This window comes from Manis javanica, chromosome 3, assembly GCF_040802235.1.
Source record: "Manis javanica isolate MJ-LG chromosome 3, MJ_LKY, whole genome shotgun sequence".
NCBI classification, from domain to species: Eukaryota; Metazoa; Chordata; class Mammalia; order Pholidota; family Manidae; genus Manis; species Manis javanica.
In genome coordinates this window covers 32,664,839-32,678,603 of record NC_133158.1, presented here as the reverse complement: position 1 = coordinate 32,678,603, position 13,765 = coordinate 32,664,839, and the positions used below count along the sequence as shown (strand labels likewise).

Here is a 13,765-nt window from a genome sequence, read left to right as displayed (position 1 = left end):
TCCCACCATCATCCCAGCCTCTTTCATGGAAGATCAGAAGATGACTCTTACCTCCACTGAGAATAATGACAGCTATAAATATCGCCAAGTCGCTGTCATCTAATTCCAGTGCATTGAACTTCACAGCAAACTCAAACTTGGGCTCCATAAAGTCACCAAAGGGCTTTCTCAGGCTCTTTAGAAACTCCCTGGTCATGAATCCTTGGCCCTCTGATATGAGAACCCCGTCTTTATTCATCAAGGAGGCCAGCATTGTGTAAATGATCTCATGGACGCCATATTTTAGGAGAGTTACTTGGTCATTCAAGTCAAGGTTTACAAAACCAGGAATGCTTTTGGCATACTCTGTGATCTCCTGCACAGCTTCCACTGAGCGGAACTGACACCCCTGAAAAATGCGGATGGCCACCTCTTTGCTCTGCTCCTGCAGGGGGGTGATGTGTTTGAACTTGATTTTATCTTCTCCCATCATTAAGGAATTCATGTCATAGATAACAAATGGCTGCAAATAAAAAAGGGAAAAAGTGGTTGAGTTGGAGATTTCTAATTCACATAAAGAAAATTCCATTTTCTTTATGTACGTTTGCTTTGTTAACCAAAATCTTTGAATTCGAAAACACTTAATAATGAGAAAATACTCTTATCTCCTGATTATTCTTCCTAACTGTCTTCTGGGATCAAATATATTTCACCAATTTTAGTCTTCTTTCCTCTCAACTTACATTGTAACACTTTACCTATGATTGGCTAAGAGTCCCAATTTCTGTTGTTTGGAAAGTCTCTGTGGCTGATTTTTAAAATGAAACAAAATCTATTGTTTATCTTGGCTTTCTGTGGAGTATGTTTTTAACATTCTTTCAATAAAAAATCATTTCTGCAACTCTAAATCTTGTAGTTTCAGATTAAATCTACAAGATCTCAAATGAAACATTGTGCATGTAAAATATACTTAACTGTAAAAAAGTCAGTCTGAAAACAGAAATATTGAACCAAGAAAATGTCTTTTTTTTTTAGTGTTCTGAAAGGCAATCTGTTTTAGAAAGAGCGATGTGAAGGCCTGTGGGTAAGCGCTGCAAAAAGTGGCAAAATAAAAAAAATGCTTTTAGACTTATTTTTCAAAATAGGTCTTTAAAGATTAAATAATCAATAAAACACATGCATCAGTTACTTGGACTTGGATTAGGCTGCTTTCAACAAGTTGTGTTAATCACAAAATGATCTTTCTCTTTCATTTCCTCATAGAGAACTAACCAAAAGTTTGTGGTCATCGTGAATTCTCAGGGCTATTCTGATTGAGAAGAGCCAGCACACTTTACCTATGTTGCAATTATATAAGGAGTTAAACCCCCAAATCCATTCAAATAAGTGTATATCCAGAGGCTCTGGAATAACAGTGGGTGGTGTTCAGGCTCTAGCTTTGGTTCTGTGTTGAACTATATGACTTAGGAGAGTTATTTACCTTTCCTATGCCTCACATTTCTCAGCTGAGGGGAGTGGATTAATCTCAAAGGCTGTGTGTGTGTGCTGTATGTGTAGGTATGTATGAGCATGCCCATACACATGCATGTTCCTGAGAGTGAACTCTGAGACGTACTGAAAATAAAATTTCTTTTGAGTAGGGGTGCTGAGCATTCTCTCCGATTGGCAAGAGGCAGTGTGTACCCTGAGTGGCAGCCATAGCCAGCGGCAAACCCCACTGGATTGGAGATTCTAACTGCGTACTAATCTCTATACAACTCCATGATTTTCACCAAACTATTAAATCTGTTCTATGCTGAAAGAAAAAACAGTAGCACTAAGGACTTAGATGTTGTGTAGCTTTCCAAACGTGCATATTATCTCAACACCATTCACTGGGGTTATTCCAGAAATTCTTACTTTTTTAACCAAAAAATTCACTTCAGTTGTACTGCTCAGCCAACCCCGAAGGACAGATGTAGTAGGACTCAGGACTAAGTTTGTCTGGTGGCTCTCACAAATTCTTCAGTAAGTCAGGAGTAAATAATGCTCACACTGTTTTAGACAGTTTGCTGTTTTTGTTTTTTCTACTTCAGGATTGATGTTATTAAGGGGAAAGAAAAAAAGGACAGATAATCAGCCACATCAGTTAAAATGTGCTAAATTTCCCTAGAACGTCAGATTCTAATCATGAGAAAAATCTTGCTTTTATAGAACCTAGAAAAAAATGCGGTTTCTGTCCCCCCAGGAGTTTTGTAGCGTGTTCTAATTTGTTAATGAAATACTGGCTTTCTTTACTACCATGAGAACCTGATGGTGTGGATACCTGAAAAGTTCATCCACATGTGCATGAGCACAAATAGCGTGACTATAAAAATCATCACTTCTTCACATACGGAAAGACTGTAGCCAGAACTGCCCACTTCAGCTTCTGGAAGAGCTTCTGATCAACCATTTGGCTTCTTGGCACAGAATGTATGCATAAAATTCTTTCACCTCCACATAAGCAATTTATCTGGAACTATGCCCTGATAAATCACCCTGTGGCTCTTCCCCTCCACTTCCCCTGTCCCCTCATATAAAGCCCCAGGTTCCTGTTTTTGAAACTCTGTGACAGTTGAACATAGGGCACAAAATCCTGCTAATTTTCTCTCCCAATTTAACAACAATGTGACTTTAACCCCTTGGCAATCGATGTTGGTCAGGATTTCCTGGCAGTAAACACTCAAGGACGGAGAAGGGACTCAGCAGCCCCCACCATCATGCCAAACCATTCCAGTTTTGTTTTTTGTTTTTTTTTTTGAAAAGGTGGGGAACTGGCAGAGAATCCTGGGTATTGACATGCAAATGAATCCAGGTGGAGTTTTTTGCTTTTCCTAGTTCTTTCTGATTATCCTACTTTCTCAGCATATTTGAAGTCTGCATAAATTCTTTTAGCCTCCAAGTGGATCTGTCAAGCGCAAGAGTGATCACCGGTCATGATCTGCCTGAAGATCTGCCTTGTTTTGCCATTAATTCAATTCTTAGACTATAAACAGTTAACTTGCACATTTCACATGGGGACCTCCTCATCTTGGAACTGTGAAAAGTTAGTGGCCTGCCTGATTTATAGAGAACTGACCGCTCAAAACCACAGGTGGAATTTATCTTGAATCATTAATTTAATATTACGCTTCTGGTAAAACATTCCAGAAAGGAGATACTTCATTTCCATGTTTCTGTATGTTTGACAGAGCAAAGGGAAGCCTTATATGTGCTATTAGCTTAAACAATGTCACCTGAGATCTGCCATTATAAGAGGAACCATGCCACCGTCAAATTTGGTCTTAATGATTTTACATCTCTAGTTTGGGGCTAACTATGTACTTAACTTCAGATACTATTTCAAATGGCTAGATCAGCATCTCTCCTTAACAGGAAAGAACGTTTAATTACATTTAGGACTTGCTTTTATGAGGCCTGAAATGTATACAATTGTTGGGTATGCTTACAACAATTGTTGGGCTTAATGATACAAATTATAAAAACAAAATTGCTCAGGCCTGTACAAGGGCTTCACGACGAATCTGCCTCTGGCCATGATGAGGCTTGGACTTCTCATGAATTGACTGACCAGAAAAAGGGGAGAATGAAATGAAGAAAACTGCACTTCAATACAATGTTTTTCAGGGAAGCAAAATGGTTTCTGTAAGGGGAAATCTGTTTTCTTTGGAGAGATGCATCCAATAGAATGTGTTTTCATACAGTTTCATTTTCACAAATGGCTCTACATATCAAAGCCAGGATGGGATTAAGGGTACTGTTTTATAGAGAGAATTCAGTTTAGTTATTGATCTATTGCATGCGTCCTATGTATAACACAAAGATCATGGGGGAAATGGCATAATAATGAAAACAGTGGAGTAATAAAGGTTTACTATTTTAAATGGAAAAATAGAACAATAGTGTCCTTAGTAGTCCAATAACATCAGCATTTTAATACATGAATTATGAAAGGGATTATACACGAACACTCTAAGTTTACAGCTCCTTTTGAATAATGAAATAGCAAACTAGAGGAGTTACATGGGAAAGTCAACTCTGAAGGCACATTCTATTGTGGCGATTTCTCCAATTCGGGAGAGTGAAAATACTGTAGTGGACAACTCTACCCTCTCACAAATGATCACCTGGAAACCACGTCAGAGTAAAAGTGGAAAAACATGTAATCTCATGACGTCTCCTGATAGTCTTAGTTTTCTTGACAGATTAGAGCACAGGCTCAAAGAAGAAAACCGAATTCTCCCAGACTATCTTCATTTTGTTTTCTTCCTCCTTCTTTTACTTCTGACTTTCACCCTTCTAGACACACATGGCTGTCCTCCTCAAGCCACAGCCGGTGAATGCTAATTCAAAGTGCATCGGCTGGGTTTCCTCAACTTTTTCTGGTTTCTGCCCCAATGTTCCCATTTCCCCCTTGTTGAGAACCAGGGCATTTACAGAACTGAAGGGGTCTCAGCAACGACCCGCTGAGTATGACTAGGTACGAATCAGCTGAAGCCAAGAAACTCCCCAAAGTCAAAAAGCTATTTATAGCAACCCTGAGTTAGATCTCCCTTCTCATGATTAGTTCTTTTCTCCTACTGCTTTCTACATGACTTGGCACTTTTTCTTTTTTAAATAAAATGACTGTTGTGGGAGGCATTGGGGCATTGAAACTGAAGCTCTTATATGCTGAGATCCTGGAGGCAGCACCTTTGAACTATTATTTCCTAGAGGTTCTAGTTAAGTGTTGTATGTGATGGATGTTAAGTTTGAAAGCCTCTCAAATTTAATCGTTTTCCTGCCTGGTTTAGAGATTTAAGACAAATAAAAACTTAATTGGAAGAATTATTCACACTCTAATGAAGTAACACATAACCACAGCTCTTAAAAAACCATCGATTGCCAGCCAAAACATTACTCAGCTGGCAAACAAGGGGATCGGCCAAGTGAGTCAAATCATCAAAAAAGAAAAAAACCTATGTGCTTTTCTTAACTGTATAGAGTATCACTTTTATTTATTGTCTGAAAAAAAGCTACTGTTTCAGATCTGTTATATCTTTAGCTGTTCCTGACAGTCCTGGCAATAAAGGCATTTACTTCATTAAAATTAATATATGGATTGATGATCTCCGGGGCCTAACTTTTTCAGTAGCTGCAGAAATAAATCAACACTACGATCCTGCTCTTTATTTATATCGGGGTTACTTCCTCAGCCTCTTTTCTCTGAGGGTCTTGCTGGTGTCTTCCTTCTCAGGGGAGTAGATTCCAGCTCGCTCAGGCTTTTCCACAGATAAACAGGGAAATGTGGCTGTAAGTGCGGTTTAGCTCTGAGTGTAGGAGTTGAAACAACAGCTATCTGTCCAATAGTTTGAGTTACTAGATTTGATGGTCACTGAACATTTTACAGTATGGGGATTTAAATGGGTATAGAACTGTTTTCACAAAAGTTTACATTTCCATATTGGCTTTATTATTCAGCAGTTTCCTATTTCATACACTATTGAGAAAGTAAACATTTTTATGATGGTTCCAGTTTGCTCTTGTAATTATAAAAGCAGTGACTCCACATGTACCCATCATAAGCAATACGATACTTTGGGACCCAAAGTCCAATCTAATACAAATACCAAGCTTTATTTCTTATTTGCAGCTAGCGCCTCACCATCTCTCAGATGGGGGGTGGGAAGCTGGCAGACACACCAAGAGTTTTTCTATTTATTGTTTTATGGCAAACTATGGCACTAAAAATGGTTTTTGAAAACCACTCTCTGTTTATTTATATCAATAAACATGGGGTCATGTGACAATGATACACTCAGTGTGAGCATCCCCCCAGGGTCCTAGTCAAGCACTGGGAACTTCCACAGTCCATTCAGCACTCAGACTGCCTTCATGACACAGGGCACCCTAGCTGAATAATCACGGTCTTTGAGTTCAAAAGGATCTCCCAAAGAAGGGGCCTGGGTTGCAACAAGCCATTGAAAGGGAAATAGTGGGTGGTCAGTTCCATTCCTACTTCAAGGTGGCTAAGAGGTCTTTTGCTAGTAAAATTTCTTCTCTGGTGATCCACATCCTGTGATTCCACAGCCATCTTTCCTTTCCCTGGCCCTGAGCCTAAAATTCCCAAACATTCTTTTAAGCAAGGCAATGAAAAGTAGGGGCATCATGTCCCAGAGATATGAGCTTCATGTTAAAAAGAAAGGAGAGGAGCATTGAATTCATCTGCTCATCTATCTGTTTAGATAGGTGCCAGTGGCACCAGGGAGGAGGCCACAAGAGAAGGAAGTTCAGTTGGGAAGTGAGTGGCTCTGGTTGGCCTGGAGGCAAATGCTCGTGCTGGGTCTGAAAGATCTGCAGGCATTCCGTAAATGAGACAGGATACACAGCAGTTAAACTGAGCAGTAAGATAAATGTAAAGAATGGCCTTTTCAATAAAGTCACTTCCTTTTCCAAACGTTCTGAGTAAGTAAGTGATCACCCACTATGCCGAGTAGCCTCCCCCAGGCTTGGCTGGACCAATGCTCATGGCATTAGTCTCAAGCAGAGCGTATGAAGGGACACGGCCACTTGTTCATGTCCTCTACCCTCAAGAGTCCATACTTCTGGCAAGCTTTTCCTATCAATGCAAATCTTAACTTTCGTAAGTCCTGGCCAAGGGATAACAAACACCCCTGAGAGAGATGCTAATCAAATGAATAACATGACCACATAAGATAAAGAACAAATCTCCAGTCTCACTGGAAATCACATTTTGGGTTTTTTTCCCCCTCTCTCCTGTATTCCTCTCTGAACTATGTCTTTCCATTGGTGCTTGATTTGATTTTGCAAGATAAGGAGAAAAGAGAGTGCCAAACAATTCTATTTCAGCTTTGTGCAATCAGGGAATGGATTATTTTAACTTGGCCCAGGCGCTTCCTTTCCAGACTCTAACAAGAGGCAATTCTGCCTTCATCCAGATTATTAATGATGTACAGGTTGGTGAGCAAATATTGGGTTAGTAGAGGCCCTCTGTTGACAGTCCAGAATTTCAAAGGGCATACGCAACAGTTTTTAATTCAATTAGGCAAACAGACTCTGAGTAAATATTATGGGCAAAGCACAATCTTAGTTACTATAGGGGGAAAAATGACAAACATTTGGCCTCTGAGGAGACTATAATCAAGCATTTTGCAGCCCTTTTCTTTAAAAATGGCTTAATACCTGTTTATCTCATAAAGTGCCTACAATTATCTTATTTTTAACTCAAAGATTTAGAGCCAAAGGGCCCAGTGGAATGAGGTTTTAGAATGATTTATGGTGGAGAGGGCTCTGTGCCCTTCAGTAACACACAGAAGGGTATGTTGACTGCTGGTCATGCAAATTTAAATTCTTGACTACTGGGCAAAAATGTTTTTAAAAATGCCTTCCTCTTATCTTCCAGGTACTATTAAATTGATAGGATTTCCAGCATGGATTGCAGGTCTGGATTGGGAGATAAAGAGAAGGCTAGAAAGCCGTTCCTGGAAACTAAATGGCCTGATGCAAAACTGTGGAGTAAACAGTTTGCTCTGGGGGCTCTTTCCCTGCCTCCACTCCTTTCCCCGGCCTGGGTCTCCCAGCCTCCAGCTCCCTATCCCACCCTGGCTCTCAGCAAGCTGTTGTTGCAGTCTGCCATAAATTGTTAGCCCTTCTTAGCCATGTAACTCCAGTTTTCCTTTTATTCCCCTTTAAACGAACAGTTTATTTTCCTTAGTCAACTCAGTTAAGTGGAAGTCTTCATATGCTTTTGTGTTGTTATGTCCTGACATTTTCATTTAATGATACACAGTCTGTGCCCTGTGCATGACCATAGTCCTAGACGCTATAACTGGGGAGGATTAAGGTAACCTAAGAAAAGTTGCCTGACCATGAATTTACTGAGATAGCAGAATAAGCTGGAAAATCTTTGCTGTCGTACAAATTGAGAAATCATAACTCAGAATGTTTTCCCAAAGTGAAACTTTCTTAGGGTCTAGGGCTACCTGGCTTTTCGGGGGGACTAGCATGTTCAGAACACATTGACCGAGAAGTCAGAAGGCTTGCACCACAGTCCTGACTCTTCCACATGCTAACTGTGTGATCTCAGGCCAAAATGCTTAACCTGTCTGGACTTCAGTTTCCTCATCTTTAAAAATAGGATAATAATGGTTGTGTATCTCGAACATAATGAACATGCAAGATTTTCTGAATCTGGGAAGAACTAGATACAGGTACAATACTGTTAAGGTGTGTGTGACTTCTCTTACAGTCAGAAACCTCATTGTCCCTTCCGGCATCTGGCTCTTTACACAGCAATATCCCGCAGGAGTTTACTTGTTCTATTAGCTGATTTTGTTCTTATGGTTTAGCCGAAAGAAAATAATAACATCTTGAGATAGTCATCAAAATACATTAAAGAATAATGAAATATTCCCTAAAATACCATGGAGTGGGGAAAAGGCACCCTTACCTATCAGGTAATTGCACACCTCCCCTGGAGGTGTTCATCTGAAAATAAACAATAGTATAAAAGGCCTTTCAAGGGGCTGGGAAGTGTCATCAAGGTGCTCTGTGGCTCTATGTAAGAGCCTGCTGCCAACATTACAATCAATGTGAGACTCTGCTCATGAAAACTGGGGTACAGAGATGTGACCCTGGTCACACTGCAAGCTGAAGTGGGACTTGAATTCAGGTGTGCTTGTGTTTAGATTTAATAGGATTCCATGTCATTTTCTCAGCTTCCTATCTGGGAAGAGTTCTGCTTTTTGGGAAGCTTGAGAGCAGTCATAATCTACTCTGGGTTTTCTACACAGTGGTAATCAGTGAGCCTACAAATGTTCACTGGAGTAGCCCTGGCAGCTCAGAGTCTCCTAGAAGATAAAATTTATAGATGTAATAATAGGACAGAGCTTCCAGTTACCCAGGAATAATCAATAGCACACTACAAGAATAGAAGGTAATAGGATATTTAGAATGTACTTTTGTGCCCCATGTAGAGCTTCATAAGAGGTAACACTAGTAGTTATCCCAAATGGTACAGTAATGGGACTGAACAGTTTCCCAGCCTAGGCCAGGCCCTTCCCAGAGAAAAGCAGGGCTGTATGAATAGATGGAGCTGTGGCCAGTTATTTTGATGCCAAGAAAAGAGAAGGGCCCTGAGAGAGGGTGGTGGGATGAGGGAGCCCTGAGTTCCTTCCCTAAAGTTAAGATGACCTGTACATTTGTTTACTATTCTCAAAGGACTTATTAGGAGAACTTGAAGGACTTTCTCTCTTTTCCAAATAATGTTTACCTATCTTATCTGAAAACATTTCCTTTCCTGGGTTTCAGACTCAGCCTGCAATATGTGACAGCCAACAGCTGGACAGGTCACCGCGTATGTGTGTGCAACATGGTAACATTTAGTTACTCAAAGGAAAACACAACAATAAGACGACAAGCCCAGCCACCCCAGATGAAGACAGCAGAAGAGAACTAACTGATTTGTCTGTTGTCTTTCCTGTCAAGATCGCCCTTGCTTTCGCTTTGGTCAGCGGGAAGGACTTTATGTATGAGTCATACAAATGTTTTGCCAGGGCCCGGAGATCAGCAGACTCTGGGTTCAGCTGGTCGATATCACTGGAGATCTCCGCCAACAGCTTCTCCTTCTCGGCCTGCGGCATCCGCCCAAACCTGATGGCTACAGAGGAAGAGAAACGACAGGATGAATCATTGAAGAATGGCTACTCCTAATGCGCACTGTTAACCCCCAGCCCCAGAGCCCATGTACTAAAAACCCCTCCTATCTTCCACCAGTGTCAAGTTCTGGTTTCTAGCTACAAATTTGCTCATGTTTTTATTTTCCAGAGAAAGCATAGATTAGCAGGAAAAATGAAGTTGTTTGCTTCTTTCATTAAAAAAAAGCAAGGCATTTAAAAAATAAATCTCATGAGTTTTGGATTGACAATGGTATACCAGAAATCTAATACTCAGCTCTTTGAATATTCTAAAGACTTGAAAAATATGGCCCATAGTCTACCTGTGGTCAGAAACCAGGATGCTGGCTCAACCTTCTATTTTCCCTGTTTTCTGAGATTCTGATTCTTTATGGTGACATCTGAACATGTGAATTTTTAGAGGGCTCTCCAGATGGTTCTGATACACATAGAAGTTTGAGAACAACTGTTTTGGGAAGTAACTCTGCTCACAGACAGTATGTATTCTGGCAGCATTGATGCTATTATCTATTAATCTACCCATTTTGTTCCAGAGAGGGATTAAGTGATGAGCCTTTTATATCGGTAGTCTGTATAGCCTAGGAAATGTTTTTTAATGATTAAAAGTGATTTCATAATTTCAAAAAAAAAAGCAATGCACGATCTTGCCAGGAAGCATTGACCTTGCCAGGAAGGTGGGCAAGAATCTAAGAGTTCAGCAAAGAAAGTAAAGTATATTAATTTACACATGAAATAATTGACAGCCAGCTCCTACTCATCCCTGAAGACCCAATTCAAATGCTCCCTTCTTTGTGAGGCTTTCCCTGACTTCTTAAAGCAGAGTTTATTACTCCAACACCCTTCAGTACATACTTCCATAATAGCAATTTCACACTGTACTTCAATTATATATTTTACATGTCTATTGATCCCACTATGGAACAATATCCTGGAAGCCAGGGGCCATATCTTATTCATCTTTGCATCCCCAGCACTTGACATAAGGTGTGGCACTAAAAGGATCAATATGCCACACAAGTGAAAGGAAGGAACTGTGCAGATTCAAAGCTGTATAGACACAGACTTTGTTCTCAGGGAGACTGTATGATCTGTTTTGTCCCTGCTATAAAGAACTATTGAGGGTGCTTTCTATCATGCTGTTAGGCCAGAGAGTACTTCTACATTCAGTGGAGAGAGGCCATCATCATGCCCTGGACTCTCCAGGATCACCACTAAATGATGTTTTTCAAAAGACCATTTCCTTAACGTTTGGCTTCCTGTGGGGGTGAGGAAGTATGAAAGAAGAAAAATAAAGAAAGGAAGGCAAAGAGGGACATTAAAGGCAGATTAGTGAGGCCTAGGTTGGGGAAAAAGTCATCTGTTCGTAACTCTTTCAACTCAGATAAGTTTTTTCTTTCTCCCTATCAATATGACCACAAAGTATTATTTTGGATAATGCTAGTTGGGGGGAGTCACACTTTGGACTCTCTGCATTTTCTCTGCATTATCAGGACATTTGGACAGCACAGCCAGTACTACCCTGTGCATAGCTCTGCTGTTACACTATTTATGACAGTCTCCTTCCCTTCAGCTATGGCTCCTCGAGGGCAGAGACCGTCATATTTATTTATATCTCTAGCTCTTAGCGCTGCTCCGTCAATGGCTGTCAAATACCACAGTGAATAAATGGATAGTTCCTTGCTATATGTTATAAGCTAAAGGTGGTATTTCTACCATAAGAATAAAAGCACATGAACCCATTTCCATCTGAGGATTTAGTGAATTTTATTTTGGATTTGCTGGAGGAGAGATTGCTCTTCATCCTTGAGTCTCAGATTTCCTAAATTCATGTAACTTGACCTTAAATATGTTTTACAACCAACTAACACAGCTATTGTGTTGTAGGGGCTCCTTAGGGACCTCTGGTTAGAGGGGAGGAGAACCTGACCTCTTAGGATTCCTTTAAATTAAATAAGCCTATATTCATTTGGTAAGTTTATCCTCTGCACATGACCCCTTCACATAGAAATCTTTCAACAGCTACCATTTTTTGGTCAAAATTCTTGTCTGTCTCTACTCACTCTTTCCTGTTCTCTTTCTTTTTAGTTTCACAGCGATGGGCAATGAATGGTTGCTCACATTCTTATCTCGGTCCTCCACCCCTCTGGCCCCCGATTTGTTGAGGTCCCTCAGGATATGAGCTCATTACTCACTACCCTCTCAGAGTACGGCTCACAGAAATCATCTATAATGTTTTCTTTTCTCCCCTATATAAACCCTACAAAGGCACGAGTCTTGCTCATTATAGTATCCTCAGCACTGAGTATAGCCTGGCACATGTTAAGTCCTTATATAAAATGACCCCATACTAGATAGCAGAGTCTTTCAAAATCCTTCTCTGTGAAGCCGGGCCAATCATCTGCTTCCTTGTACTATGTGTATTCCTTGTTCATTAGCAGCTCTTCGTTGAGGAGAGGGAAGTGGAGGAGGTGGGGGGCAGAGCATATGAGAATCACTGGATAACTTCTAAATTTGGTATTATTTTCCATAGGAAATTTTGATATGCCGTCCCTACTCCCAGTGAGGAGGGTATCAAAAACTTGGAGCTTGGGACAGTTTAGGGAAACTTGCTAAAGGATGGGCTCCTGCTGTATGTACATTTTACTTAGCTCCTGTATCCAGCAGCCCAATACGACTATATTGGTTTACACTGGTTATTCTACTGGAACATAAACCATATAAGGACCAGGTTTTCTCAGCTTTGCTTCTGGGTGCACCAAAATACACATAGGAGGCATATAATACATGATTGATCCATGAAACTCCAGAACATCAAGGTTAAAAGCAGAAAATGAGACAGAATGCACACTGGGAAGTTTGGGAAAGTGATCATGAAAGAGAATCATCCAATAAAATGACAGCATACTAGAAGTAGAAGAGATTTTAGTGTAAAGCTGGGAGACAATCAGGGTTGTATAACAAAATAGAGGTGACTAGAATCACCAAGAAAGAGCCTGTTGCCCTTGAACTTCAGCTACTGAACAGAGTACCCAATACTGTCTCTTAAGTCTGAATAATTACTGGATGTCTACTGCGTGCTAGACATTGTTCTAGGTTACATTTCCCCAGGTAATAAACTATAAATGCACAAAAAGTTTACATGCCTAGGAAAGCACTTTTTTCCTAACAGGTAATCAAAAAAGTTAATTTAAAATAAACCAACCAAAGATAGCCACATATTATGTTTGTTAGTCCTGCTTATCATCACTAACAGCAACTTTTGAAAAACAATTTTAGAAGAACTAGGAGATAGTAAAGCAAAACCTTCTGCTACAATCTAAATAAAATGTGAATTTTTATAAGTCAAAGTTTCCTCCAAAAGGCTAAATCTTATGAACAAATGTGTTATTAAATGTTCCTGCTGCAAACTGGTTCAATTAAATATCTGTGCAACTAATTACATACAGGTGAGTTCAGCATTTTTTACATACCAGAGGCTCAACAAAAAGGAGGAAAAATACATCCCATGTGGTGGGATGAAATTTGCATAAAACATGGAAGTCTGAAGTTATTGTGGGAGGAAATACAATTTTTTATTTGTGTGCAATTTTTTAAGGGAGAAAAGGATGATTTTATTTTGGTGCTTCTAAGTCCCATGTAATACCTACCTACCTCATGGAAGATGATGAGAGAAGGTACAGAAAGTGTTCAGCAACATGTGTGGCACATAATAATGCTTAATAAATGCAGCTTTTATTACCTGTGGATGAAGGGTCTAGGGCAACCATGGTTACTGTGGGCTACAGACCAGGATGGTGGCCACTCTACACTGACCTAGATTCCTTCCCACAGATAAGGAACTCTGAAAACCCAATCTTTCTGCTTGCCTGCGTGTCTCTCTGTCTTTAACTTGTTTAGGGAATGGTGTTTTTTACAGGAAGTAAAAATTGAATCTCACTTTCCACCCATCGGGTGGAGAATCTGAGAATCATGAAGAGGGAGGAATTCTCCTTTTGGATTGCTGTTTATGATAAGAGTGCAGTTAGAGCTTAGAAATAGTAGATGAAAATTCTAGATTGGAGAACAGAAAT

General features: G+C 40.1%; 1 protein-coding gene across 7 annotated transcripts in view; it reads right to left on the bottom strand.

The window, feature by feature from the left end:
• The window catches only part of PPARG (peroxisome proliferator activated receptor gamma), a 119,474-nt gene that overhangs the window by 15,799 nt on the left and 89,910 nt on the right, over positions 1-13,765 (bottom strand). For all 7 annotated transcript variants that reach the window (XM_073231052.1, XM_017655850.3, XM_037000363.2 and 4 more), the window contains 2 exons: positions 9,459-9,658; positions 52-502 (listed from right to left, as the gene is read on the bottom strand). In XM_073231052.1, coding sequence (XP_073087153.1) covers positions 52-502; positions 9,459-9,658 — 651 coding nt within the window. The remainder of the gene's footprint in view (positions 1-51; positions 503-9,458; positions 9,659-13,765) is intronic.